Genomic DNA, 26,049 nt, shown 5'->3' with positions numbered 1-26,049 from the left:
TATAATTTTCAGCTCCAGATATTTCTCAGACTTCGCTCACATGACGTGTAACGAAGTGGAAATGATGCAGACCCCAGTGACTTTACAGCCCCATTAAAACACGGATGTTTGTTTCTCAACTATTCAAATAGCTGCAAAATGAATGACATTGTTCAGTTTCAAGGGTTTGGATTAAACACAGACAAAGACAAAAAGAAATCAGAATTGTATGAACTTTGTCATTAAAACTACATTATGTTTTAATTCTCCACATGTTAGGCTGTTATGAAATGCATATTTTACAATAACTGGATTTTTTAAAATCCAGTTAGTCAAACTGCAGCGAAACACGTGCACCACCCTATTATTTTTGACACCACTTTCATTTGCTTTTTATTTAAATAAATTTATTTATTTGTCATCAATATTACAATCAGTACCTGAAAACTTTGGACTAAAAAAAGAAACATATCTTAATTTGGTATCAGGTTGAATCCTGGGTGTACAACACATGACATGAGTGAGAAAAATGTAAAATTATTGAAACAAAATGCTTTTTGAACAACATTTATTGCAGCATAAAATACATAGAAATGACTTTCTTTCTTTCATCTAAGGATTAAATTATTTAGCCCATATATTTTGATATGTGCTTTTCTACAAGCTGGATCTGTAAAAAAAAACAACAACAAATAAAATCAGTTTAAATGAATTTTTAGCAACCAATAAAGTTGGAGAATCTTTCTGATAAATAAAAGGGATCCTGGCAGAACGGCACAAATCTGGACAGGAAATGTCAACAAAGCAACAATAAAGTGCTGGATCTCTAATACTGCAAGGCACAAACTATCAATAACAGGATTGTCTTTTTGCTTCTAATATAAAAATATTAGGAATAACGGACATACAAAGTGAGCATTCAGTAACAACACAACAAGTAGAACCTTGTCTAATTTTAAAATCTGCTCCATTTTACATATTTATAAGAAAAGACAGCAGAAATATATACAATAGATTCTCTTTAAAAATCCACATTTCAGGGTTTAGTTCAATGAAACAAACTATTCCACAATAAATAATAACACAAGTTATCAACTTAATCAATTAAAATGTATGATAAATGTTTCTTTGCTGTCATGATAAAAATCATTTGGCTCAGCCGTTATTGAACTCAATATTTCAGCTTTTTCACACTAACATGAGGAGAAATGAACAAGCAGCAGTAGGAAATTTTCTACGTTTTCCAGCTTTCGTTCTTCTGAAGCAAAGATTTGATTCTAGAAATGATATCAGGCAGGTCCAGATGCTGCCGTAACTCTAATAAGTAGTAAATAAAGTTTCATGATTCAGATGTGATGAAATGAAACTGGATCACGATTTCTATGAAACTTAAATCTGACCAGCTACCAAAACCAGAAGATGTCTGTCGTCGTTGATGTTTTTTCTCCTGAGTTTCTCTCATCATGTAGAAAAAAAACCACTTCACTGAATTCAGGTTTTCTTCCTGTTAGTCAGGACCAGAACATCCGTATTTCCCAGCGGCCCTGAAGGCATCCCGGTCCTCCAGGCCTGCTAGCCGTCTTTCCGCTCTGTGCTCATTTCTTCTTGAGGTTTGATGACGATGTGGACCGGCCGCTCACCGCCTTCGCTTTCACACACTTCCTCCTCCGCTGAGGCGCCGAGGGGCCGCAGGCGTTCGCCGGACGCCATCTTTGATCCGACCTCGGAGCCGCCCCTCTTCAGCTTGTCATTGCTGCCATGTTCTGCACCGACCTTCTCCGCTGTGCAAAAAACAAAAACAGTGCAAACACCACGGTTATTACAGCTCTAGGCATTTTTAAAATTATAGTTCAGTTTTATTTCAATGTAACTTTTAGTTTGTCTAATTCAATTTGAATTAGTTTTAAAGTGTGGCTCCTAGTTTTTATTAGTTAAATATAGTTTAATTTTATTAGATATAGTATTAGTAGTTTCAGTTTTTTCAGGTCAAAAAGGTCACAAAGCCTTGCTTTGTGATTATGTATACATAGATTGTTGTACTACAGATAAACATTTGACTGTTTTTGACTCAGCTGAAATTTAATGACATGTATGGAAAAAGTTTCTGCTGCTTTGTTTTTGTTTTGTTTTACAAAATGAAGGTTTGATAATCTACCTAAACTTTTTCACTCCATACTTTGTGTTCTTGACAACGACAGGAAATTAAATATCAATTATCTATTTCAGTACTAATTTCATCTTTGTGTACTTTTTTTCTTTAATTTTGACTTGTGTATGGAAAAGTTTAAAAATAATACAAATAAATAAATTTGAAGCATTGATTGGGTGATCAATAATTAGCAGAAGCATTTCCTCACGTGTACTGGTGCATTGTTTTGCGTTTATTCCCCAGCGCGCGTTCCTCTCACCAGGCCTGCTGTTTGCTTGTCTGTCTGCGCTGCTGCAGCTCTTCGCTGTCGGCTTGGTTCTGGATCTCAGTTTGTTGAAGTTTCCTTCCAGGATCCACTGGTGCTGCAGCCCTTCATCGGGAGTCATCCTCTTCGCTGGATCCCAACTGAAAAGCAAAGCAAAGAGTCTCATCCAGAGAGCAAAGAGAAGCTCTGCGGAGTCCAGAAATGTTTAAACTCACGCGAGGCAGCGCTGGATGAAGTCCAGGAACAACGGATCGTTGGTTTTCAGCGCCGCTGACATCTCGACGGAGTCGGGTTTCCTTTTCTTCCCTTTGCTGTTAGTGATGTTCCTCGGGTTTCCTTTGGAGTCTGCAGTCATAATGCAGCCGTGCATTTAAAAACACAGACTCATAAAATAGGATTCAGTGAAGGTGAACGGACAAATAAAGGAATAGCAGCTGCAAAAGAAAGACTTGGAAAAATCCTAAAGATTCACCTCAACAGAAAACTTCTCTTGTGAGATGTTGGTTGTTTGTGGCCGATGACATTAAGAATGGAGAGAAGAAACTACAGATAGTTATCTATATATTGTGCTCTTAACTGTTTTCACTGGTTATCAACTGTGAACAGGAACGTTCCCAACGTTCCCGTCAAATTCTGCAAATTCGCAAAGCTGCATTTTTATGATAAATGTTTGATTTTTAACGTGCAGAAAAACAGGAAGCATCTCCTACATGCAATGAACTCAAATTCAAGTAAAATTTAAAAAATACTTCACATGTTGCTGGAGGTAAATTAAATTTAGTCATCAATAGGACTGACCTCCAGTAGCAGTCAGTCTACCAAGGACTCTGAAGAGGCCTCTGACTGAAGATCGTCACATTTCAATATTTATTCCACAGCAACATGTTTAATTAGCTAATTGTTAATCATTTAATTAATGATAAATTACTATTATGAATAATTACATAAGCCAGACATTGATTCAAATTTTGATCCCCAACACTCTTTTTCATCTAGTGACTGTTTCTACGGAAAAGGATTAGGATCACTGAAAAAAATACTTTTTTTCTCAGAAGTCAGAAAATTTCATCATTTCAGGTCAGGAAGCTGGCTGAATAAAAACACAGAAATAAAATTCTTACCGAAGAATAATTTCCTCCTTGATGCCGACTGGACAAAATCATTCGGAGGCGTCCCGAGAACCTGCAAGGGACAAAAACAAGTCTTTAAGTCAACAAGACGTAACAAGTTCTGAAGTATTTTCCTCCTTTTCAGGTTTTTCTGTCTTTTAAATTTAGAAGAAAAACTTTTCCACATCAGTGAAAGCTGGTTTGGAAAGTTTTGTTGAACCATTTTGTTTGTCAGAGTTTGGGTTTCTGGGGTCCCACCTCCATGATGCAGGCGATCTGCTCCACCTCGCTCTCCCCGGGGAACAGCGGGTAGCCAGTGTAGAGCTCCGCCAGGATGCAGCCCAGGCTCCACATGTCGATGGCCATGCTGTAGGGGTGACCCAGGATGACCTCTGGGGAGCGGTAGAAGCGACTCTGGATGTAGGTGTACACTAACGATGGTGACACAGAGGAAAGAAGAGAAAGAGATCATGTTACAATAAATAACATGATTTTTTAAATGTTTCATTAATTTACTAAAACTGAAAATACAGAAATCATTTATTAAGAATAGAATTGTGCCTCCATTTTTAGTTGTAAAAATTAGCATTAATTATTTAATAAATTCTTTTATGTTTCTGTGCTGAAGCTCATTGTGAATTAATTTATAAACTGTCAACGGAATTAAGACCTTGACATCTGATTGGCTGCTGTTATAGAGACCCTGGCGTGTGATTGGTTACTTCAACCAGAAAACAACTCCTGACATCCTTGTTGGATGTTAATTACAATTAATTCTATATTTGATATGAATGAATCAATATAATAAATATATATAAGTATGAATGACTCTGGCATAACCATGTTATCCACCTGCTGCATTTTGTATATTTTTATTTTGACTATTATATCAAACCTTTTTTCTAGCCTGTGAACTTGTTTGCTGGCAATGGAAATAAAGTGATTCTGATCAATTATTTTCTGTTCTAATAAATTACTGACCATTTAAATGGCTTAAATAATCTTTGCTGTGTTTTTTTTTTTACCTCTTTGCTGTTCGTAGCAGCTCGATCCGAAGTCGACCACCTTGATGTTCCCCGGCCCTCGCTGAGACAGCAGGATGTTCTCCTGTGGAGACAGTTTCACACCCTTCAGATGGCTGCAGTACTGCTGCTGTCCACAGGAGGGCGCTCCCTGCTCTCATGCTGAGGCGGTGAAACAGCTGAGGCAGCTCCGTACCGGTTTGAGGTCGCAGTGGATGATCTTCTCCCGGTGCAGCATCTGCAGGCAGCGCAGCAGGGCGTGGGCGAACCGCCGGATCAGCGCCAGGCTGAAGCCTTGGAAGTTGTTTTTTTTTATCAGCTCATAAAGGTTCACTCTGTCAGAAGGGATAAGGCAGGATTCATCAGGCTGCTAAAGAACACAGGATTTATTAAATCAGTCTTTAAATTTGATTTCTTTTTTATGTTGTTGCTGCAGAAGGAAGAATGTAAAACGTTGCCTCATGTAGAGGGTTGAGGTCACCCTGAGTTATCCCTGTAGTTAGGCTCCTGCAGGACAGAAGAAAGCTTTTCCTCACTTTCTTCTCCTACTACTCTCCATCTTGCAATATTTAAGCTGCTGATTTTGTTTTCTCTCAGTTTTCTCATCCCAGTAAAAGCTGCACCTGGTCTGGGTTCTGATTGGCTGTGATTCCTTACTTTCAGGAAACAGAAAGTACCCCCGGTTCAGTTATTCTGCTTCCTTCTGCGTCTCTGCTCCGTCTTCTCAAACCAGGTTCTGGTTCTGGTTCTGCTGGAGATTTCTCCCTGTTAATGTGGAGTTTTTTTCTCTCCACGGTCACCACATGCTTTAAAGTTAACAACCAAACGTAAGCAATCGTCTGTCGCTACGTCCAGCAGGAGTCATATCTGTGTTTCCGTTGACCTTAAATTTGTGCTAACAGGAAATATGAAAATGAATCAGCTTAAAGCTGCAACTTTAATGTTCACATATCTGATGAAACTGTTGCCATGTTGTGACAGTTAATGACTGATAATCATAGAAGAAATATGGAGATCCTCACCTCTTCCTAGTATGATCTAGAAATAATCAATCAGAGCCAGGAGGCGGGGCTTAGTGCTGTCAATCATGCGCCCGCTCTCCCACCCCTTGGTCTTTGCTCCACTGCAGCTAGCATGCCTGTTGTTAACAGCTAGACTAGTTAGCATTACATTTAAATGGTGCAAATCATTTTTAACTGCCATGACACAGAAATGTGTTTTACAAATAAATTTGATTGACTTATTAATTGATTCATTAGTGATTTTAATGGCATTTCTTATTTAATAAAAACACCAAACTGTTATTCTTCAACATGTTGGATTTGTGTATAATGGAGACGTGTCTCCTGACTCGATGCTCTGCTGGATTTCTTTAGATAGAAACTTTTAAACTAATCTGAATAATAAGCAGAAGTGAACATTTCTGGACTCATATTAAGAACCTGCCTGGAAATGAGCTGATTGTGCTCTCAGGAACAGACTGGATCTGTGCTATTTCCTGCATCTTGTGATAAGCATAAAGCTCTTCAGAGTAAATGCAACTGGATCCTTCGCACCATGAAGCATGATGGGGAAAGAGATAGGCCGTGATCAAGGCTTTAACTAAAGGATACAGTGACAGTAATGTTAGACAAGGTGCTAGTCCAAGGCGTCCCCTAAAGGTCACTCAGACTGAGCCGCACATAAAACTTCATCCTTTAAAATGCAGATCAGTGGTTTACACACAAAGGAAATCGCTCAGCTCCTCCGTCCAGCCAGCTGCCAGTGAAACTAGGAATCCAGAGAGTCGGGTTCAAGGTTGGGGCTTGAACGAGTTAGAGGTGACACGCCTCCAATTAGAGGATCAATTATTCATCAGAATTGATCATCTGTTGCTGGTACTGACCCGAGGAGCTCAAAGGAGATGCAGAGGTGGTTCCGGAAGTAAAAGTGCTCCTTCATGTGGATCACGTTGTGCAGGTTGTCTTTGTCTTTCTTCTTTATCACTTCCAGAATCTTCAGCTCCACTAGAGCTTGGTGATGAAATCTGCAGGAAACGCAGAAATCTGTTTAAACGGTTCCAGACCCAGGAACCAGACCTGAAACTAAAAGGAAAACGTGTTTTATTCAGAGCCTGAACGCGGATGTTTCAGGATAAAGTTGATGACAGAAATCTGTGGCACTTTGCATCCATTTTGATTTCTGCATCACTGAAGTGGTGGAAAACCCCAAAGGCTCACGGCTCTAACTAACAGGCATCTATATCCAACTGTGTCAGTCAGTGGGGAAGGAAAGGTAAGCTAACACCACATAGCGCCGACTTCCAGCAGGCTAAATCTGGTCTCAACAAATTGGCAGACTCGTAAAACGTAAACTGATCACGGTGCACTATGTGGGAGGATATTACAACGCTATCAGATGTTGAATAAATGCCAAAAGATGGCTGCCGGAGAGGCTTTTAAACGATGGCAGATAAATCAGAAATGAAATGAACAGAAGCAGGAAGTGTGAACCTTTTCTTGTTGCGAATCATCTTGATGGCGACGAGTTCGTTGTTCTTGTGGTCCAGACATTTTAGGACCTGGCCAAAGGAACCTTTCCCGATCACTTCCAGAACTTCAAACCGGTACGCGATGTGGTCATGGAGCACCTGAAGGCAGCAGAGGTGACAACGTGAACAGGATTAATCAGATCAACCATGATCAATCCATGACTCAAATAACCATAAACCAATTTAGTAATCGATCAATCAATAACTGGAGAACTTTTAAAAAGCCATTTGCAGAGAGAACAACACCCTCAGAGCATGAATGAAACCAAAACTGCACAAAAATATAAACATCTTACATTTAAGAAGAAGAAACGTTTGTCTGTAAATCTGTTCTAACCAGAACTCCTCCTGGTTCTGCAGACAAAATATCCTGAACTGCCTTTTCAATCCTGTTATCAATAAAATAATCAGCAGGTCAGTCCAGCAGGACGGCTGCAGCGTCTCACAGGTTCATGTTGGAGGATTTTATTAGCGGCAGGTCAAACTACAGGAACGTGTTGCTGCAATTTAGGAAATAAAATGTTTATTTTCTTATTTAAAAAATTAATCATTTGCTTATTTCAAATTCAAAATACTTTATTGATACCAAAGGGAAATTAAATGATTTTTAAAATGTATTTTTATTGTTGCTTAAATTAAAAATTTGTCAAATTTTTCTTTTAAATTTGATTAATCATTTAATTTTCAGAATTAGTGCATTTTGAAATAATCAACTGAAGTTGCAGCTTCACTGTGATGATGCACTGAAACATACATACAGAAAACCCTGCAGATCAAACCCAGAACAGAATAACCCTCTAAGGGTCGTTCAGCCGGTGCAGCTCCAGGATAAACGGCCTTCAGGCGTCGCTGTCACAAGAAGTTGACATTGAAAGTGTAAATCAAAGTGGGTCAGCAGGTTCAGTCCGGATCATCTGGCGGTCCAGCCGTCGGTCAGACGTCCAGCCGCTCGGCCTCAGCGAGGCTCGCTCTGCATCCAGGAGCAAAGCCGGACAGAACGAGGTTTCTGTCACAAGGACTCCAGGTTCACCTCGGAGCGACGCTCAGCGCTCCCTGCCAACACTAAGCGCCGTCCTGAGTGACACCTGTCAGCCGTATTGACCTGTTTACGACCCTTTAGCGAAGCGTCGGTAGCTTTACCCGGACGTAGCTCCCGTGTTCGTCGTCGTATCCGTTGTTCTGCGCCGCTCCCTGGGAGCCTTCGATCTTCTGCGAGCCCAGACCCAGGAACCAGACCTCGGCGAAGTCGCTGACCTCCTGCTGCTCGAACTCCGTCAGCCGCTCCCGGAAGTTACTCAGCGCCTCTGAGGAAGGAAAACGGGAGCAGGCAGCGCTACGTTAAAATCAGAAACGTAGTCCCAAAAATATCAGTATTAGCCAAAGTTGGCATCGGCAGGTCCAGTTATTTTAGGATCGGTTATCAGCGAAAACTGAAGAAACTCCAATCGGTGCAGCCCTGAAAAAGATTTGTCTCCAATAGTTCTACTTAAAAATAAAAAGCTCCCATCTGAGCTGGGGTCTAAATCTCTATTATTTTTGGACGGCAGTCCAGTGGGACCGCAAATGGCCCCCGGGCCACAGTTTGGACACCCGCGCTGCACATTAATGAAGCTAACTCACCTGCAGGCGACATGGGCAGCCGCTGCCCTTCGTACGCTCGCTCCTTCTCCACCTTGTTTCCAAGCGCCTTCCCGTTACGCGACATGGCCGCCTTGTCCGTCGCTGCGCCGTAACGCATCGTGAACTGCTGAGTTGACTTTGACCTCTCGACCTTCCGCAAAAAGAGAAAACGTTCAGTTTTTCTAAAGGCAGTTGAGAGCGTTTAGGATCTGCTGCCATCTGCAGGTGAAGCTGTGAATGTCGGGCTCACCGTCTGGTAGTTGTTTTGACCTCCTTTGTTGGAGATCTGCGGCAGGACGCTGTCCGACTGCTGCTGCTGGTTTTTGGCGTTGCTGACGACAACCTGGACCACCGGCGTCTCCAGCTGCGGCAGGGACCCCAAACCGGAGCTGAACTTCTGCAATTCACAGAAAAACTGGTTTAAGAATCACTGGAATCAACATTTAGTCCAGTTCCAGAAAAGAAGGAATAAATGATATGAAAATTATATATATGGAAAAACTTAACAATGCAGATGGAGTGAATCTGCTGTAACTGAATCACTGGTTGGTGACTGGAACTCATTCTGTACTGGGAACCAGTCAGAAATGAACAGCAATAGTTTGAATTATTTAGCCTCTGATAGGAGGAACAATGGAGGTTAATTCTGACTCAGTTTTTACTAAACTACATATTTAATTAACAAGCTGCTGCTGGTGAAGTGATGCTGTAGGTAAAATGCTGACCTCTGACCTTAACTGAGGCAGGTTTTCTTGGCCTATTAAAACTAGTTTGATCATCTGAAACATTTAATTGTGACAAAAAACAAAACAAATGGATGGTGGAAAACTTTCACAAAAACTTAAAAACATTGACCGCTAAATGAAAAACTTTATGCAGTTGTTTTTAGACACTGAGCTGCAGGATTTCCCCTCTCTCTCTGTATAAGGAGTCTGGTTCTGGTTCTGGTTGTTTCTCATCAGTTAATTCAGTTTCCACCCCCGTCATGGCGGCTCAGGTGTCCAGGACCCCCGCAGGCAGCGGCTGGAATTACGGCTGAGGACCGCCTCGGCGGCGGGCTTTGACAGGGCCTGTCTGCGGCGTCTTTGTGGGGAAGCAACCTGCTTTTCTCTGCCTGACACTGTGATTGCTCTCGCAGCACGATTACATGTGTTGCAGCCATGCGGCGCTCAGGTCCTACAATAACGGACAAAATGAACGTCCTGTCTGTCCCACGACACAGAAACCGCCTAACGTCTGTAGTAAACTGCTGCATACTTTGCTCTGAGTCATTTGTTTCTGCAGCAGATATTTATATGATTAAATTTGATGTGATCAGCTGCAGCAGATCTGCTAACTTGGTTATGATGCATGGAGATAAGGCTAAATATAGCCACAGGCTCATGCCACAACAGGCAACCTGACTGAGGGAACATGACGTTTAAATATGATGCTGTTGAATGAGAGGCAGCGAGACGTGAGTATGTACACGTTCTGCAAACAAATATCAGCAATAATCAGATTTATTTAGGCTGTCGTAACAGAGAAACATTTAATATGTTAACCAAGTTATTCATTCATTCATAAATGTGTTTCAGACAAAATATACATTAATTTAGTTAGCAGGATAATATATTTAAACTAAATATTGAGCTCCCATTTAAATATTTAGCTTTGAGCTAACTCAACATTTAGTTCTTAAATATTTAATCAGAATGCATTATCAAAATAAAAGCAGCTCCTTCTGAGGCATCACTGCTGTAGATTCATCAACGTCTTTATTCCCTTCAAAACGGCTCATCTTCTGTTTTATTAGGTTCGTAAAGAGGCTTGGAATACCAGGCTTTTATTTTGGTGGTCAACTTCTGGTTCTCAGCAACTGAATGTGGATATTAGCTCAACATTAAAATATCTAACTTCCAACTAAATATTTGGATTCATGCTAAAATGTATAAATTTATTCAACTAAATCTGAATACTTAAGTCGGTTGACCAAATATATAGCTTGCTAACTAAATATTAAACTAAATATTTATGTTTTCAACTAAGTATTTAGCTTCAAGCTAAGTATTTGGATCGCTAAGTTAACTTGCTAACTAAATAATTGGTTTGAAATTGTGACATTTACAGATGAATGAATGAAAATATGACTGAAAATGAACCCATGAGTTTTCTGCTATGACTAAATAAGTTATTGTGAAGTTTTGGCTGGAAATGGCTCCTAACACCACGCATGCGTCTGCAGCAACAGTTTCATCAGGACACCTGCTGCTAAAAACTAACTGATGAAAACAAGTCATTACATGTGTGGAAGGATTCAGGCTTCTGCTGATGGTTTCAGCACCAGTGGAAAAAGATGCTGCAGCAGCATCACGCTGGGATGCGTTGCTGCAGCAGCATCACGCTGGGATGGGATGCGTTGCTGCAGCAGCTGACCTGTGAGCAGGGTCGGTTTAGTCCGATGCGGCTGCCCTCCACTGGGAGTCGGTGGGGGTGAGGGAACGCCTCTGGCCGAGACGCCTGCAGGAGAAACGGGACAAATTTCATGAAAAATGTTCAACAAAACAGAAAAACAAAGGAAATATGACTTTTGCACAGAATGATGTTTTATAGCGATGGTTTCAACAAATGCAAGTGCTGGAAGGAGCTGAGTGAAATAATCATCAAACTGCTGGTTTGTGCTGGCTGGGTTCTCCAGCCTCTTTAGCAACCCACAGCCTCTGGGCATCTGAGCCGGGTTATAACCAGGCTAGTAAAAATAATGCACAGTGATCCGAAAATAGACGGCTCCTGCAAAAACCCAGCAACAACGGCGCTCCCTGCGCTCTGCAGGTGTGCTTCCGTTTGTGCGTCCATCAGGAGATCAGGAGGCAAAAAAACTCCCAGTGTCCCAGAAAACAAAGGCTGCAGCACAACGAGGTTAAGAACATTTATTTAAACTATGATAAAGCAGTTTATCATAGTTCACTAAGCTAACTAAAAATGAAAACATTTTTATTATCTGAAAATGTTTTCATGTGTTTCTAAAAACTAAAACATTGTTTAGCATTTTGAACTGATGCAAAATAGATAGTTTTTCTCCCACACAAGCAGTTTTGGGCAGCAGTTCCCAAATTACAGCGCAGCATATTCTATCTGTCAAGATGATGAACATGGCATATAGCATTATACAGTCTAATAACACATTTAATCTCATAAGACATGAGAATATTGTAAAACTAAAGGTTTTGTTGTACGCAATGAGTCCACCAGAGTCCAACACAATTTTCTACTGAAAATCTTTTAACTAAATTATGACATAATTCATTTAGAGAATTATAACACTGTGCAGGAAAATAGGTCATCTTAAAACAAGTATTTTAAGTTAGACTTTATTGATGCAGTTTAAAAATATCTGGAAGTATTTCAGTCTGCAAAATGGCGGCAGCAAAAGAGTCGATTCAACAAGAATATACTTTTAGAAAATGACATTTTCATTACCCAATCGATACACGTATAACCATTATACAGTACGTTGACCTTTTTAAATTTAAGTGTGAAAAACTAAAACTACCATTATAATAAAAACTAAACCATATGTAACTAATAAATACGAGCGAACACACTGTAAAAACTAAAACTAAATGAAAGAGACGAAACATAATGAAACTGAACTATAATGAAAGCCTGTAGAGCCGCGGGCCGGTCAGCCCTGAAGGATTCAGGCGCCATGCAGGGCAGAGCCGGCTTACACGTGCCGCATTAATCAGCCTCTGCTGGGTGACAGCATGCGGCTGAATAACGGCTTATCTTCAGGTGCAGATTTATCTAAAGCCCGTCCAGCGCTGATCAGGATGACAGCTGCGCTGGCTGCAGGTGCAGCTTCCACATCGTAATCGCAAAGCATTTCTGACCCCCGGAGGCCGCAGCGAAGCAACCTGCATGCCACCGAGGGAAAACTTCCTCGACCAGAAAATAACCTCAGAAATTAATTTTGATTTATTGTTATCAATTCAAATGATTAAATTTCTCCTCTTTTTGTTCAATAAAAGTAACAAGATGCCAATAAATTTGGAAATACAGGCACTGTGTGCAGCAACTCGTTTCTTAATGCGACTGGTGTCCATAAAGGGCTTTAGAAATGGGAATGTTTTTCTTCTTTAGCTCTGCTGTGACACAGGGTTGGCTGATTGTTAGCAATTTTTCAGAAAAAACAGTCAGAATCAGCAGATCTGGTTTTTATATGGTGAAAATTGTAATTGATGCCTCTGCTAACAGCTAATGAAGCCAAAATTCAGACCTCAAACTCAAATTTGTTTCTTCTTTCTCTCAGCTCCACAGTTTTAAATGAAAGCATGGGCACCTTTTTAACCACACTTTTTCCATCCACTCAACTTTCCATTAACATGCTGGCACTGTGTGTACCAGCTAATTTAGAGTTGGTCTTTGTCATAATGTAACATTTCTGAACTAAAATCCATTTTCTGAGCTGATTGTTCTCCGGCTGTGAGCCAAACATCAAGCAGGAATGTTTTCTAAACACTGCAGGCGGCCATTTTGTTTGTTTCCTCTGGTGGTCAGCCCAACGTCTCTGACATGAACAAAGCAGAAACTGATGCTCCCATCTGACACTGTGTCAAATTTTACGGGACATTGTTTAGGATTATAACTCAACCCCCATTTGAGAAAAGTCCTGTATATCTGCTGTGAATAAATAAGTTTGGATCTGTGCACAAACTCTGATGTGCGATTTTGTTTGGATCTTTTACAGAACTGTAAGGCACTTTTTAAATGTCTTTTAGTAACTGAGTTTTCTTGTGTGAGTTTAGTTTTATAGTAATTAATTGTGGAAGCTCCTGTTCATTCAGGAGGTTAAAGTTCATGTGGTCTGGTTGCGTTCTGACCTCTGAGGTTCAGTGTGTGACAGCATGTGGGTCACTGTGGCAGGCCGGCTGTGGAGATCAGCCGTAAGCTCATGAGCAGCAGGCAGGTGAAGACGTGTCCCAGGTGAATCAAACTTAACCAAATATCAGCTGACATGAATCTTGATAAGCACCAAATCGGTCCAAAGTGACGCCTGCAGCTAAAAGCAGTGAAAAACGATCCCAGAGTTTATAACTGGAACGAATCAAGTTGCCGATTCCAGGTGTGTGATGCACAGCTGCCGACGGAGAACCTGCAGTAACGCTGACTTTGTCCATGCAGCTGCAGGGCTTTGCTTGACCCTTGCAAAAGTGAGAGAAGAGCTTCATGCGAGGCAATAAAACAGCAACCACAGTAAACATCAACAAACTGTAAACCTTTCACACCCCGACCTGTCAGACGGTTAATTATCAGGGTAAAATCAGAACATCCTGTCATCTCTGCTGCAGATTCTGACCTGCGCTCAGCTGCCAACCAGGAGCCCAAAAGCTGAGCAATTACCACAACTTTAGTCCGTTATGATTCTGGAGCAGCAACAGTTAAATTTAATCAGTCCCCATGTACGGAGTGAAAAACACACCGCAACACATTTAGACTGATGGAATCTGTCAGCACAACAAACACTGAAATAAATGGGGCGAAACAACGACTGAAATAGAAATGGATCAGATTTTTCATCAGAACTTGGCATGCGTTCAGGAGCAAAGAGGCAGAAGTTTGAAATCAGGTGCAGGTTGGACGACAACGAGGAGAAACCAGAAATATTCTCAAACTTTGCAAAAATTCACACTACAAAGCCACAAACCAGGTCAATTTTAAGCTAGAGGTTGATTCCAGCTCTAACTTCATTTTCAGGTGAATCTAAAACTTTAAGCTTGAGTCTGTATCCAGGCAGAAACCGTCCACCTCCCACTCAGGTTTAGTTATGATGTGTGGAATATTTCCGAAATGATCAATTATCCACTTTAATCTTTTCAGCCAATATAAAATTGTCATGAAATACAGTTTATTCCAAACTCACCCTGTTGTTTATTTCTGGCAACATGTTTCCTCTCAGACTTTGCAGCTCAAACTTCATAAAATCCAATGAAGAGTCATTATTTCCAGCTCAGGTGCAGACTGTCCAGAAATCTGTCTTTGTGGTGAATCCGCAGCGATGAGTAAAATCCTGGTGACTGATGACAATCCCAACCCAAACCTCCCGCACTCCCGGTTTTACGCGCACCGGGTAATGCGCTGTCGTCACAACGGAGATTAGCGAGCGCGACAAGCTGTCGACGGGTGCCCGGAGGAGCCACCTGTTCGGGTTCCCGCTGACAGCTGGGGATGGACCGATATAGGTCTGTTTTTGAAAGTCCGTCCACCTCCAACCAGCCTATTATGACCGAGGCGCTTTGTGAGAGAGGAGAGGTTGATGCGCGGCCGGCGCGCAGGGCGGCGCGGCTCTGCGCAGGGCGGCTCGGCGCGGCTCTGCGCAGGGCGGCGCGGCTCTGCGCAGGGCGGCTTGGCGCGGCCGGCGCGCAGGGCGGCGCGGCGCGGCTCTGCGCGCAGACACAGTAAATAACACGCAGACAGATTGCTCTCAAGATGACGGAGAGCCTCCTACCCAAGCAAGGCGTCTCATGTAGTCAAGCTGTAAATCTAATCGTTCTCTGTGCAATAGTTGCTATTTTGGATGTTTGTCAGAGGAGGAAATTGAATCCATGGTCACATTAGAAGAAAAGCTGTAAAAACATGTTTTAAGAGGAAATTTTAAATATAATCACAATGAGTTGATTTAAAATCTTTAAATGGTCGCAATGTGAACTTACAACGTCAATGCGGGAGGATGCAGATCTTGATGCATTACGTCACAACCGCAAAAATCAGTTTTATGAAGAACTGAAGGACAAAGCAAAGGCTGCAGTTTAGTTACAACCATAAATTAACAGCAATAATTTGGGTTATTTAGCCTGAAATCAGAAGAAATGAGTTCATTTTCATATTTCACTATGCCATCTGTTCATTCAATGTTTCAAACGGAATATTGAATTTGCAAGATCAATATTTAGTTTGGTTTAGTTAGTAACTAAATATTTAGCTTGTTAACTGAATATTTAGTTTGTAGCTAAATATTTTTTGCTAACTAAAAATTTAGCCCCGAACAAAATTATTTAGTTTTCTAACTTAAGATTTAGCTTCAAACTAGTTATTCAGTTATTAAACTCAATATTAAGTTTCCAAACTAAATATTTAGCATACTAACTAACCATTCTGTAACCAAATTAATTTTTGCTATTTATCTAAATATTTATCTTGCTAACTAAATAAAATAAAATAATAATCATCATAACAAAAATACTAAATCATTAGCTTGGAAACTATTTTTATAAATTAATAAAATAATGACTTTGAAAAATAAATTCCTATTTTTTCCTACTACATGCTAAATAATCCAAATTATTGCTTTTAATTTGTGAATATATAACTTCACAAATGAAAACCCAGATAAGAGATCATTTGTTTTTAAACATTTTTACATAAACATCTTAAAAGCCAGACATGCATTAGCACTCAGACTCACTGGCCAATAGAAAGAATAAAAAATGGAACAGAAACTCCTTTTCTAGACTTAACTTTCTAGATCTGTCCTTCTAAAAGTCTCTATATGACACGTTGGTTTTCCAGCCCTCATAATGTCGTATATTTAGCTGAATCTTGTGGTTTCATAATGTAGAAGGCGATCCAGCAGCACAGATCACTGAATCAGCCTCCACCTGTGAGGATCTCCCGGCGCTGCACCGGATCCTCCTGCTGCGTCCAAACGCTTTAAATACACACAGTTTGTTCTCCAAGGCCAGAAACAGAACAGCTGCGCTTAGACTGTGATTAAATTACACACTGCTTCATTCAGTTACATTTATATTTATCAAGGTAAAGCTGGCTGAATATAAATTCTTCCACATCATAATTATTATCTGCTTTGTTGCCTAAAATCCAACAAAAAACTGCAAGATTTTCTGGAACCAAAAAGCAGAAAAGCTTTTTCTGCGGGATCCTGAACTTTTTAAATCTGCAGGTTTTATCTAATTGGTTCCAAGAAAACAAGAAAAAAAAGGAAAACAATCGACTCACTCCAATTACATAAATGGAAGAAGTTGTTTTGAAGTGACTAATCTGCATCTGCAGGAGGAAAACAGCTCAGTGGCTCCATGTGATGATTAGTAGGATGAATCTGATGAGATGATGCGGTTATGTAACGGTCCTGCTCACACTGAGGGATGAGCAACCAATCCCCTCCTTTCACCTGTCAGCTACAGTTAAATTACACAAGTTTCATAATAAAAAACTAAATCTTTATACTGACATGAATTACACAACAGACGGCGGCAGCGCCGTTATAGCAACGCTGCCTTGCAGCAGGACAGTCATGCACATGCAATCATGTCTATTTGCATGTGTAACGAAGAAAATCCACCTCAGCAGGGTAAAATGTGTCATTATGCACCAACCTGTACGGTTGAATTGAGTGTTTTTGCTCCCTGCAGGTTGAGCAGAATGCAAAAAAACATTTCTGACATAATAAAGCCACATAACATGCAGGCTGTGTTAAACAAGGAAGCGCTAAATCTTCCCTGAGCAGTAATGATAGGAGCTGCAGAAAACAAACATCTCACCACAGCTGAATGAGAAATCAAACCAAAAAAGTGACTCCAGTCCTCCTCCAAACCTCAGTCTGGCTTCAGTTGAAGTGAACTCTGGTTCAGTTTGAATGCATGTGAATACAAAGTAGACTGGAGACCACTCCAAAAGCAGAAAGTGGACCACAGTGCATGGCATTCTGGGTAAATGCAACCAAAGCTAACAAGCTAGCCTAGCACTTGCAGGAGAAATGGCTCCTGGTCTTGAAACCAAAGACTAAAGAGAAATCCTCCAACACTAAAATTTGACACCTTAATTTAGTTTCATTTGGTAAAGAAGAACGTTTTCTCAGTTTCTTCTTTAGAGGTTTTTGTGTTGTTTCCTTCAGTGGTTCTCAGTGTAGCGCTCCCACAGGCCAGGAGGGGAACAGGCTGGTTTGACTCAGAACAGAGAGAAAGAACCACAGCAGTTATAACCTTGTCGGCCAGATTATGAGCTGTCAAAATCCCCGTTGAAAGAATTGGTTGAGTGACAAGGACTGGCCTTCATACGTACCTCCGGCTGGACCCTCCTGTTCCGGCCCAGGAAGCAACAGTGGAGCAGCCTAAATCCACAGCAGCCAGGTGAGGTCCCGTCGTCCCACATGGCAGGTCTTCCCCATTCTGTCACCAACGCCGTCTGAGAGCCACCTCAACCTCCAAACAGCATCTCCAGCCAGAGAGGAGGAAGTAAAGCAAACACCTGGTTGTCTGCAGAGCCAGGATCTGGGTCATTGAAATCTTAGGCCAGATTTTTTCCTTCGAGACTTAACTTTTGCTCCTCTGGTCCTCTGCATGTAGCAAAGCACCCCCTCCTCCTTTTCTTCACAGGAGCAGATCCTAACTCAGTACTTCCTGGGATTCTCCATCTGCATCGTCTATTTTTAGATACCTACATCTCAGCGCCTTTGCAAACTATTTTTCTCCGTTTCTGGATGTAGGCGGACGGCTTGGCGTCAAGCAGACAAAAAGGAGAAGCGATGGCTGCGGTGAGGAAGTGTTCCTCGCCTTGGCGGTCGCCGCTGACGTATGGATTCAGCTGGAGACCCGTCCTGCCATCCTGAGCCGGAGACGGAGCAGCAGGGGCCTGGCACTTCCTTTAGGGTGGATATGTGGAGGAGGGAGTGCAGAGCCCATCACGCTCCCAGGTGAGCTCCTCCTGGGGCGGAGGAAGTCAGACAGGGAGGAGGTTCTGCTTTAATGGGCCTCCCGTGTGGCTCAACACGTGCCTGAAACTTTCCTCTTCCTTCACACTTGCCACCGTATCCTGGAGACAAAGCTAGTGGGACGCGACGCCCCTCGCCTGCTTCTCCTCATCTCATCCTACACCTTTTATACCTTCGCTGTCAGGCTTAAACCGCACAGAACAGAGAGCTACACAAGTTACATTTAGATTGTAATTACTTAATATAATAGAGATGTGACTCTTTAAAGATGCATTCACACCAGCCCTGTTTAGTTGATTTTAATCAAACTCCACTTTGTTTGTCTAGGTTCAGTTGGGTTGTTGAGGCTAATCGAACTCTGGTCCACCTACAAACCTCGATCTGGGTTCTGCTGACATAAACTCTGGTTTGGTTCGAATGCATATGGGAAGCAAGCAGACGGGCGACTGCTCTAAAGGAAGCAAGTAAACTAAAGCCCAGGGCATTCTGGGTAAATACAACCAAAACAAACATGCTAGCCTAACGTTAGCAGCAGAATTTCTCTTTAGCCAGACTAAAGAGAAATTCTCAAATCCGACACCTCCATCTTGTTTCCATCTGGTGAAGCAGGAAGTTGCTCTCAGTGTCAGAGGTTTTGTGTCGTTTCCTTCAGTGGTTCTAGGTGCAGCGCCCCCACAGGCCGGGAGGGCAACAGGTTGGTTTGACTCACAGCAGAGAAAACAGATGGAGGTGGAGCAGATGGTGGAGTTGGTCCCAATACAAGAGTTAGGACAATCGGGTTGTCAGGATGATCGATTATGATTATCTTAAGTGATTATCTTAGAACACCAAATGTTCTAAGATTAGTGGAACGGGAAAATCAGAACAAAAAATTGTACCATGTGAACTATGGTTTAATGTCTAGTGATTCAAATCTGATTTTTAAGGTTTTGACTCAATTATAAAGGATTTTCAATTCAGAAACAAAGTTATCTATTCAAACTATCAAGATACTCTTGACGTCTTATGTATAACTGACAACAGGAAAAGACTGTAACCAAATAGAACATTGATTTAAAACAAATCTACACGGTTCCATTAGTTTATATTTAAACAAAAAATATTTTTGCATAAAATTGTCACTTAAATTACCAGGATGAGGTTCGCCAAGCTGCCTTGACGCAAAATGCAGAAATCCTATTCTGAGCTGTCTTATATTAATAACTTGAACATTGATTAATTGCCATGTTTTTTATTTAAAGCCCATAGAAGTGGCATGTTGCTGAAACATGCTAACAAACCTGATCCTGTAAGTCTGGCCCTCGCTGCCCTACAGCTTTATTCTCAGCTGGTTAATAAATGACAAACTGGAAGGGACTAAATGCCACTTGTCTGTTTAACCTCCAGTTATCGGGCAGATTAAAGTGCAGCGCTTCATATTTAACACGTTGTTTTGATAGCAATTGACACATCAGAAATAAACGCAAGTATCTTTGCTCATGGCAGTTTCACCCAGACACCAAAAATATAATCTGTAAATCAACATGTTTTGGTGACAGGAAAAATGTTGCTATTTCCGAAGCATGAAGGCCCAGAAGAGGGCGTTCTGTATTTCATTACTGCCCCGTCAGCCGGGTCCGGCATGCTGTAGGACAGAAGCTCCTTTACGCTGTCACTGCTCATCTTTAAAAACAACGCATCCTGCATGAGAGCAGCAAAGCTTGAGTGTAAGCCAGGAGGTCAGCGCGGCAGGTGGTTGGACGTGCTGCGTCGGGCCAGATGAGCCTTCTGGGAGCGGTACTGGCGGGCCGGCAGGTGTCACGGGGGCCAAACTCTGCCACCCGACCAGCGTCTGTCCAGCAGGGAGCAGCCGGGCAGCCTGACCTGGAAGCTGTTCTGCACCATCTGCACATTTAGAGGCCCAGCAGCTTCTTCGTTACACCATCTTTGATGTAGGTCACGTTCACGAGTTGACACACTCACACGCACTCTGAGGATCAATTGTGACTCACATGTTAATGGCACTTCTTACACTTAGTGTTTATGGTAACGTTTTACTCCATCTCTACATGCCAAAAACTTTACTAGGTCTAAAGATGGGGTAAAATTAGCTTTAATGTGTTTCATAATCATTCTTGACTATAAACATACCTGGAGTGTTACGTGATTCTTTCATGCATGTTTGTGGAATCCTTCAATCTCCATTGGGTGCCTAAACGCTTGTAATGCAAGTAAATGCTTGCAAGTGCAATGGCGCCCCCGGGAAATTAAGCATTCTACCAAAAGCTTGCACTAAAACGCAAGCTTTAGTGCAAGCGCTAAAACGCAATACCAACAGAAGTATTAACAGAAGCTATTAGTTCAGTGCCACTAATCCTTAAACATAATACACAAAAGCTAAATAATAAAAAATCTAACAACATATGAAGGTCGATTTTTTAAAATCTGTCCCCCCAGTATTTTTACTGGCCTGGTCACCACTATTAACATTTTCTGAGGGCGCCACTGACAATGCATACATTTTTTTAAGTCATGTTTTATGCATAAAGAATTTTGTAATAACTGTGGGTGACATAGTTGCTTGATTTTGCTATAAAGTGTCACCATATGCCTGGAAAACTCATCGTATTCAGCATCGGTGGAGTGGGTGATTATGTCTGAGTATTTTGAGCAAATTTGCGACTCTTTTAGGATGCAGCTGATTTTTCATAGCATCCATGAGGAATGGTTCCTCCACCAGAGAGAAAAGTTTGACATTAGTTTGATAAATAAGGGGAATGAAGGAATTGCTCTGCAGTATGCTGCTTGTCTGCCTGTAATCTGACAGCAGCTCATCAGTTAGATTCAGTTTGATATACAGAAGAAACAGTGGAAACTGCAACAAAATCTGAAAGCAGAAAACTAAGAGAATCTTTCAGTGTCCAGCAATTTGATTCAATTCTGATTTTTAGGGTCACAATTTGATTCAGAAACAATTCCTTCAAAAGATTCTGTTTGAATTATGTGAAAAGACCAAAAGATGGTAAAAGCAAGCACAACATTTATTCAAAACTATTCCGAAAAGTTCTCTATCAAATTACATCAGCTTATATTTAAAACAACTAACTTAAATTATAAGTTTTAGGTTAGCTTAGCAGTCTCGACTTTTCCTTAAATAAAAAATATCAATATTGCTGATGGATGCAGAGGATTCCTAAAGAATTAATCAGAATATACGTGATGAGCGAAACGCCCTTCTCCGGTGGCTGACTGGATTACAACTTCTGGCCGTCCATAGAATAGTTTTTTTCTGCACCTTCAAAAGATTTGATGAAAAAGTATTTGATAAAATAATTTTTAAGCTTTATGGGAAAGCTGCAGTGAACTGTACCGTTTCCAGTAATCACCAGGTTCTGCATATCTCAGGTTTTCAGGGAGTTTGTTTCAGATCTGAGGGGAATAGAAATTAAGCGCTGCCTCACTTTGTTGGATGCTGAAGTTTCACTTTTATTCTTTCCTTCATTTTCTCATTAAGACCATTAACTTTGAGCGTGAGCGATGTCATGGATAAACTCGGCTGGCCAGTATTACTGCTCTCCCTGTTTGGACCCAGATCTCAGTCTGGAGGTAAATTGCGACCCGATTGGATTTGTGTATTTTATATAAAAGGGGACGGCGACAGGAGACGGAGGTTGACCTACTACGACATGCAGTATCTGTCAGCCATGATGACCCGCCGGGACCACCTACATAGAGAGCATAATCCTCTCTATAATGCATTACTCGTTTAGTAAAATCCATGAACACAGAAGAGCTTCCTGTTTCAGACCCAGACTGACAGAAAAACCAGAACTGGGACACAGGTCACTTCATGTGGCTCTGATTACCAGATGGCTGGACGAAAAAAATAAAAACAGGACTCAAAAATGAATCTAAGGCTGATATAAAATGTCACTTGCTCAGAGAATGAATTTCTGCAAAAACGATGCAGAAATATATGAGCAGTCATTTCCAGTTAAAACTCGATGCACTCATTAGCTTGAATGCCATGATAATGTTAGTTTAATACCTGAACACTCAAAGCAGCATTCGAAAATAAATTGGGAGATAAAGAAGGATAATTTACAGAGCACCACTGTTCATGTAATTTGTTTAAAATTAATTTCCATGAAATGCCTTTTCATAATAATAAATATTCAGTGTCAGTGCAAATAAATTATTAGGGTAACTATTAATGAAGCTTAAAATATGTTTAAGTTTTATGGAAAATTGCATGAGTTGTAATAAAGGTTTCAGTTAAAAACATTAATATTTTAAGCAACAATAATCATCTTGCAATAAAAAACCTGTAAATAGAAACAGGACTTCAAACAGTTTACTGCTATTGAAGCACGGCAGCTAATTCATGACTAAAGTAAACGATGACATTTAGTCATATTCTGTTCAAAGCAAGTGAAAAACTGACAAGAAGATATTCAGTGTTTTGCAGGTTAGCAGGCAGTTCCTGGACAGCTCAAACTCTGACCTTTTGGTCAGCTGTGTTTCTCTTTACAGTTATCAGTCTTACCTCATTAATCATCCTTTCATCCAGGCTTTGCTGCCTTCCCTTCCTGGTATGAGACTGGATCCAGGGCCCCATGTCAGGGCCAGCCAGCTGCAGAATGAGAACCTGTCTGCCACGAAGCTTAACCCGGTTCAGAGCTAGAGCTGTGCAGATGCGCATGTAGAAAGCAAAGTTTAACTGCTGCAAATGCGCTGAGGAGTGGCAGCTGCAGCACCTGCAGGGAGCGGGGCAGGTGTTGATCTGAATGCCCCGGCTCTGGTCTCAGAACCCGAGGATGGAGGTGACTGCATGCATCAGCAGGCCGCTGTGGGTGATGACAGCGCGGCATGTCTACTATGTCTCATATGCCGTGGCTTTTCTGCAAATGGTTAAAATATTGCCGCAACAGAATGAGACGCTCCAAGCAGAAGGATCTCGGCCTGGGTCAGGGTTCCCAAACTGAATTAGCTCACTGCAAACACTCAGACACGCTACACAATATAAACAGAAACACCAATTTGTTTTTTCTCACATTTATTCACTATTTTGCCTCATAACTTCTGATTTCAGGTTTCAGGGGTTTTGCAGCATTTTGCTGCTGGACGGTCCTTTGCTCTTTTTGTAATGAGAAACTTTTCATTTCGTTCTGCTTGAGGATCAAAGCCGGTTGATGAAGTTTATGACACAAGTTATTTTAACTTAGATTTTATAATAATGATTCAACAACAGTTTATATCTTATGATATTAAAAAAAAACTTCTAATCAAAAATTTATTTGATATTTTATTTTTGGCCTTTTCCTCATTTTCCCTTGAAGTTTCAGAGGCCCTTGAGCGCCCCCTGGTGGCCACTGTGGGACAGCTGAGCAATTTAAAAACACTGAAGCCCTAAAAAGATCTTAATCTAAAATGTATGCCTTAAAAAGTTGTAAATTAATTTTAGAAAATGCGAGTTAGCCTTAAATACGTTTATCAAATGTCTTAAATTTTGTCCAAGAGAACTAATTAAAATTATATAAACAATTTTTTGTGCGTGACATTTCTGCCGGCAAAACACTAAGTCACATGGAGCAGACATCTTTACGTTCTGTGACTCAAGTCAGGTGAGGCTAACATTAGCAGCTCGTAGCTACCTTGCTCAATAGCTAGTTTTTTATAGGGTTTGATAAACGGGAGCCGATGTTTCTATGATATGTTTGTGGCGAGGCGACCATCGCTCTCCCTGTCCCTTTTGCTTGAGTGTGAAGTTTCGAGCTCGTACACATGAATTTGAGCACATGGGCAAACGACGCAACGCAAAAACTATTCAACTTTTGTCACTGTCGTTGTTCAGTTTGGGTTAAGCGAGTGGTGAAAAACGTTCACCTTGCTGAAGCCTGCAGACTCCCTCCTTTTGCTTCCTCAACCCAGTGATGCAGAGTTTCCAGTCTCTTTGGTCTTACTGGGGTGATGACCTGCTGGGCCAGATCACACAGGTAACATGAGCATCTGAAGCCTCATCTCCACCCATAAGGCCTTTTGTCTACCAATCACCTTCCATCACAGGCATTGAGGGCAACAAGGCAACAGTCTCTGGCTTTAGGTTCTTGCTGTTTATCTGATGCAGATGTAAACAAGAGAAAACTAAAATTTTTCTGGGTCGAAGAAGCTGCAGGTAAATACTAATTAATTCCAGCCGGAGAGCCCACATGCAGGGCTTAAAGGTTAATCCTGATTATTCATGATGGTTATGCAACTCAATCAGGAGGAGGAGTCTCAATCTTATTCCAATATTTTACTGAAATATGAACTGCTTTGTATGAGACATGAAGAATGTCATCAGCTGCAATTTTAAATTAACTGTATTTAGACAGTTAATGTTCGGGAGGATGATAAATGAAATTACTTTTAGTGAATTATTGAAACTAAAAACAAGTTTCAAGCTGTAATTGTAAACTAAACCATGTGAACGCCATAATTAATAATCTGTTTTATTTTTTTAGGATTAATTCACCCCTTCACTAATTTATACTAGAGATGGGAGTCAATCAAAAACTAGATAATCGACAAAATAAGCAACATGTTCAATCCAAAAATCATTCCTTCTAAATTACTGAATAGACATAGGAGCTCAACAACAAATATATTTAAAATTTTCTGTTATTTAAGTTATTATTACAATTACTAACACCTCAGACAGTAGATTTAAATAGAAACGATGTCAAAGGTCAAACACTATATCTAATGGTTTGCACACTTCCACCAACAGCAACGCTCATCTTTAGCTTAGCGCCAATTTCTAATCTGGCTGACATGGGCAACCACCCAGGGCAGCATCTTTACATTAACAAGGCAGTTCAAAGTGCTTTACATCATAAAAACATTGTGACATTTTTAACAAATCAGTAAAATTGTTACCTAGTGCAGCTTTAAGGTGTAAAAACAGTTATGTAAGCGCTAAGTCTTAAATTATGCTGTATGAAATAAGAAAACGCAGTGAGCTGTGAGTCAGCTCCTCTTATATAATGACTGTATTTTAGATCTGACCAGATTACACAACAACGCCCCGGGGCCTGTTTGGAGAGAGAGCGATGGGGGAGTAAAACCGACGGCCTGAAGCCAGCCACTCATTAACTCAACTCCCCGGGTGGCTGTCCAAACCGCATTCGTCTCACACCCAATTAATGTCGACCCGCAGGAAGGTACCGACCCGCAGGAAGGTACCGACCCGCAGGAAGGTACCGACCCGCAGGAAGGTACCGACCCGCAGGAAGGCATCCTCCGGGTCGGCATCGCCCACGGTGCCGAGGGCGGCGCTAAAATAAAGCCACAGGCGTCTCTGCTGGCACAAAGACAACTCACAAATTTATTTAAAACTAAACCCACGGCAAAACACACTCACACACCCACACACACCCGAAACACCCTCCTCCCCACACACACACACACACACACACACACACACACACACACACACACACACACACACACACACACACACACACACACACACACACACACACAGAGGCCTGCCAGAATAAGCAATCAATCAATTAATCACATAATAAATTAAAAGAAGCTCAATAATCTCCATTTGCATGATTTGATGTTTTTCTAAATCTACCAAAAACTGGATAATGAAAATCTTCAGTTTGGTGCTGAGGTCTCCAGCTATGGAGCCCCTTAAGGG

The 26,049-nt window shown here is 41.2% G+C and overlaps 1 protein-coding gene across 4 annotated transcripts; it reads right to left on the bottom strand.

Moving 5' to 3' along the window:
- Positions 1-511: 511 nt before the first annotated feature.
- On the bottom strand, positions 512-17,853 carry dyrk4 (dual-specificity tyrosine-(Y)-phosphorylation regulated kinase 4). Of its 4 annotated transcripts, none has more exons than XM_055028541.1 (14): positions 17,732-17,853; positions 11,090-11,173; positions 8,925-9,071; positions 8,675-8,825; positions 8,195-8,358; positions 7,017-7,153; positions 6,410-6,550; positions 4,721-4,859; positions 4,528-4,609; positions 3,761-3,933; positions 3,515-3,575; positions 2,609-2,738; positions 2,337-2,533; positions 512-1,760 (listed from the first exon to the last, which is right to left on the bottom strand). In XM_055028541.1, the coding sequence occupies exons 1-14, from the start codon at positions 17,819-17,821 to the stop codon at positions 1,552-1,554; spliced, it is 1,905 nt and encodes a 634-aa protein (XP_054884516.1). In that variant the 5' UTR covers positions 17,822-17,853; the 3' UTR covers positions 512-1,551. The 4 variants fall into 4 exon arrangements, with proteins under 4 accessions (XP_054884516.1, XP_054884534.1, XP_054884525.1 ...); XM_055028559.1 differs by having other exon boundaries at positions 2,388-2,533; positions 17,732-17,844; XM_055028550.1 differs by lacking the exon at positions 17,732-17,853 and adding an exon at positions 14,577-14,991.
- Positions 17,854-26,049: the final 8,196 nt, after the last annotated feature.

This window comes from Poeciliopsis prolifica, unplaced genomic scaffold (assembly GCF_027474105.1).
Source record: "Poeciliopsis prolifica strain line A6 unplaced genomic scaffold, Auburn_PproV2 SCAFFOLD001, whole genome shotgun sequence".
NCBI lineage: Eukaryota > Metazoa > Chordata > Actinopteri > Cyprinodontiformes > Poeciliidae > Poeciliopsis > Poeciliopsis prolifica.
This window is presented reverse-complemented; position numbering and strand designations above follow the sequence as displayed.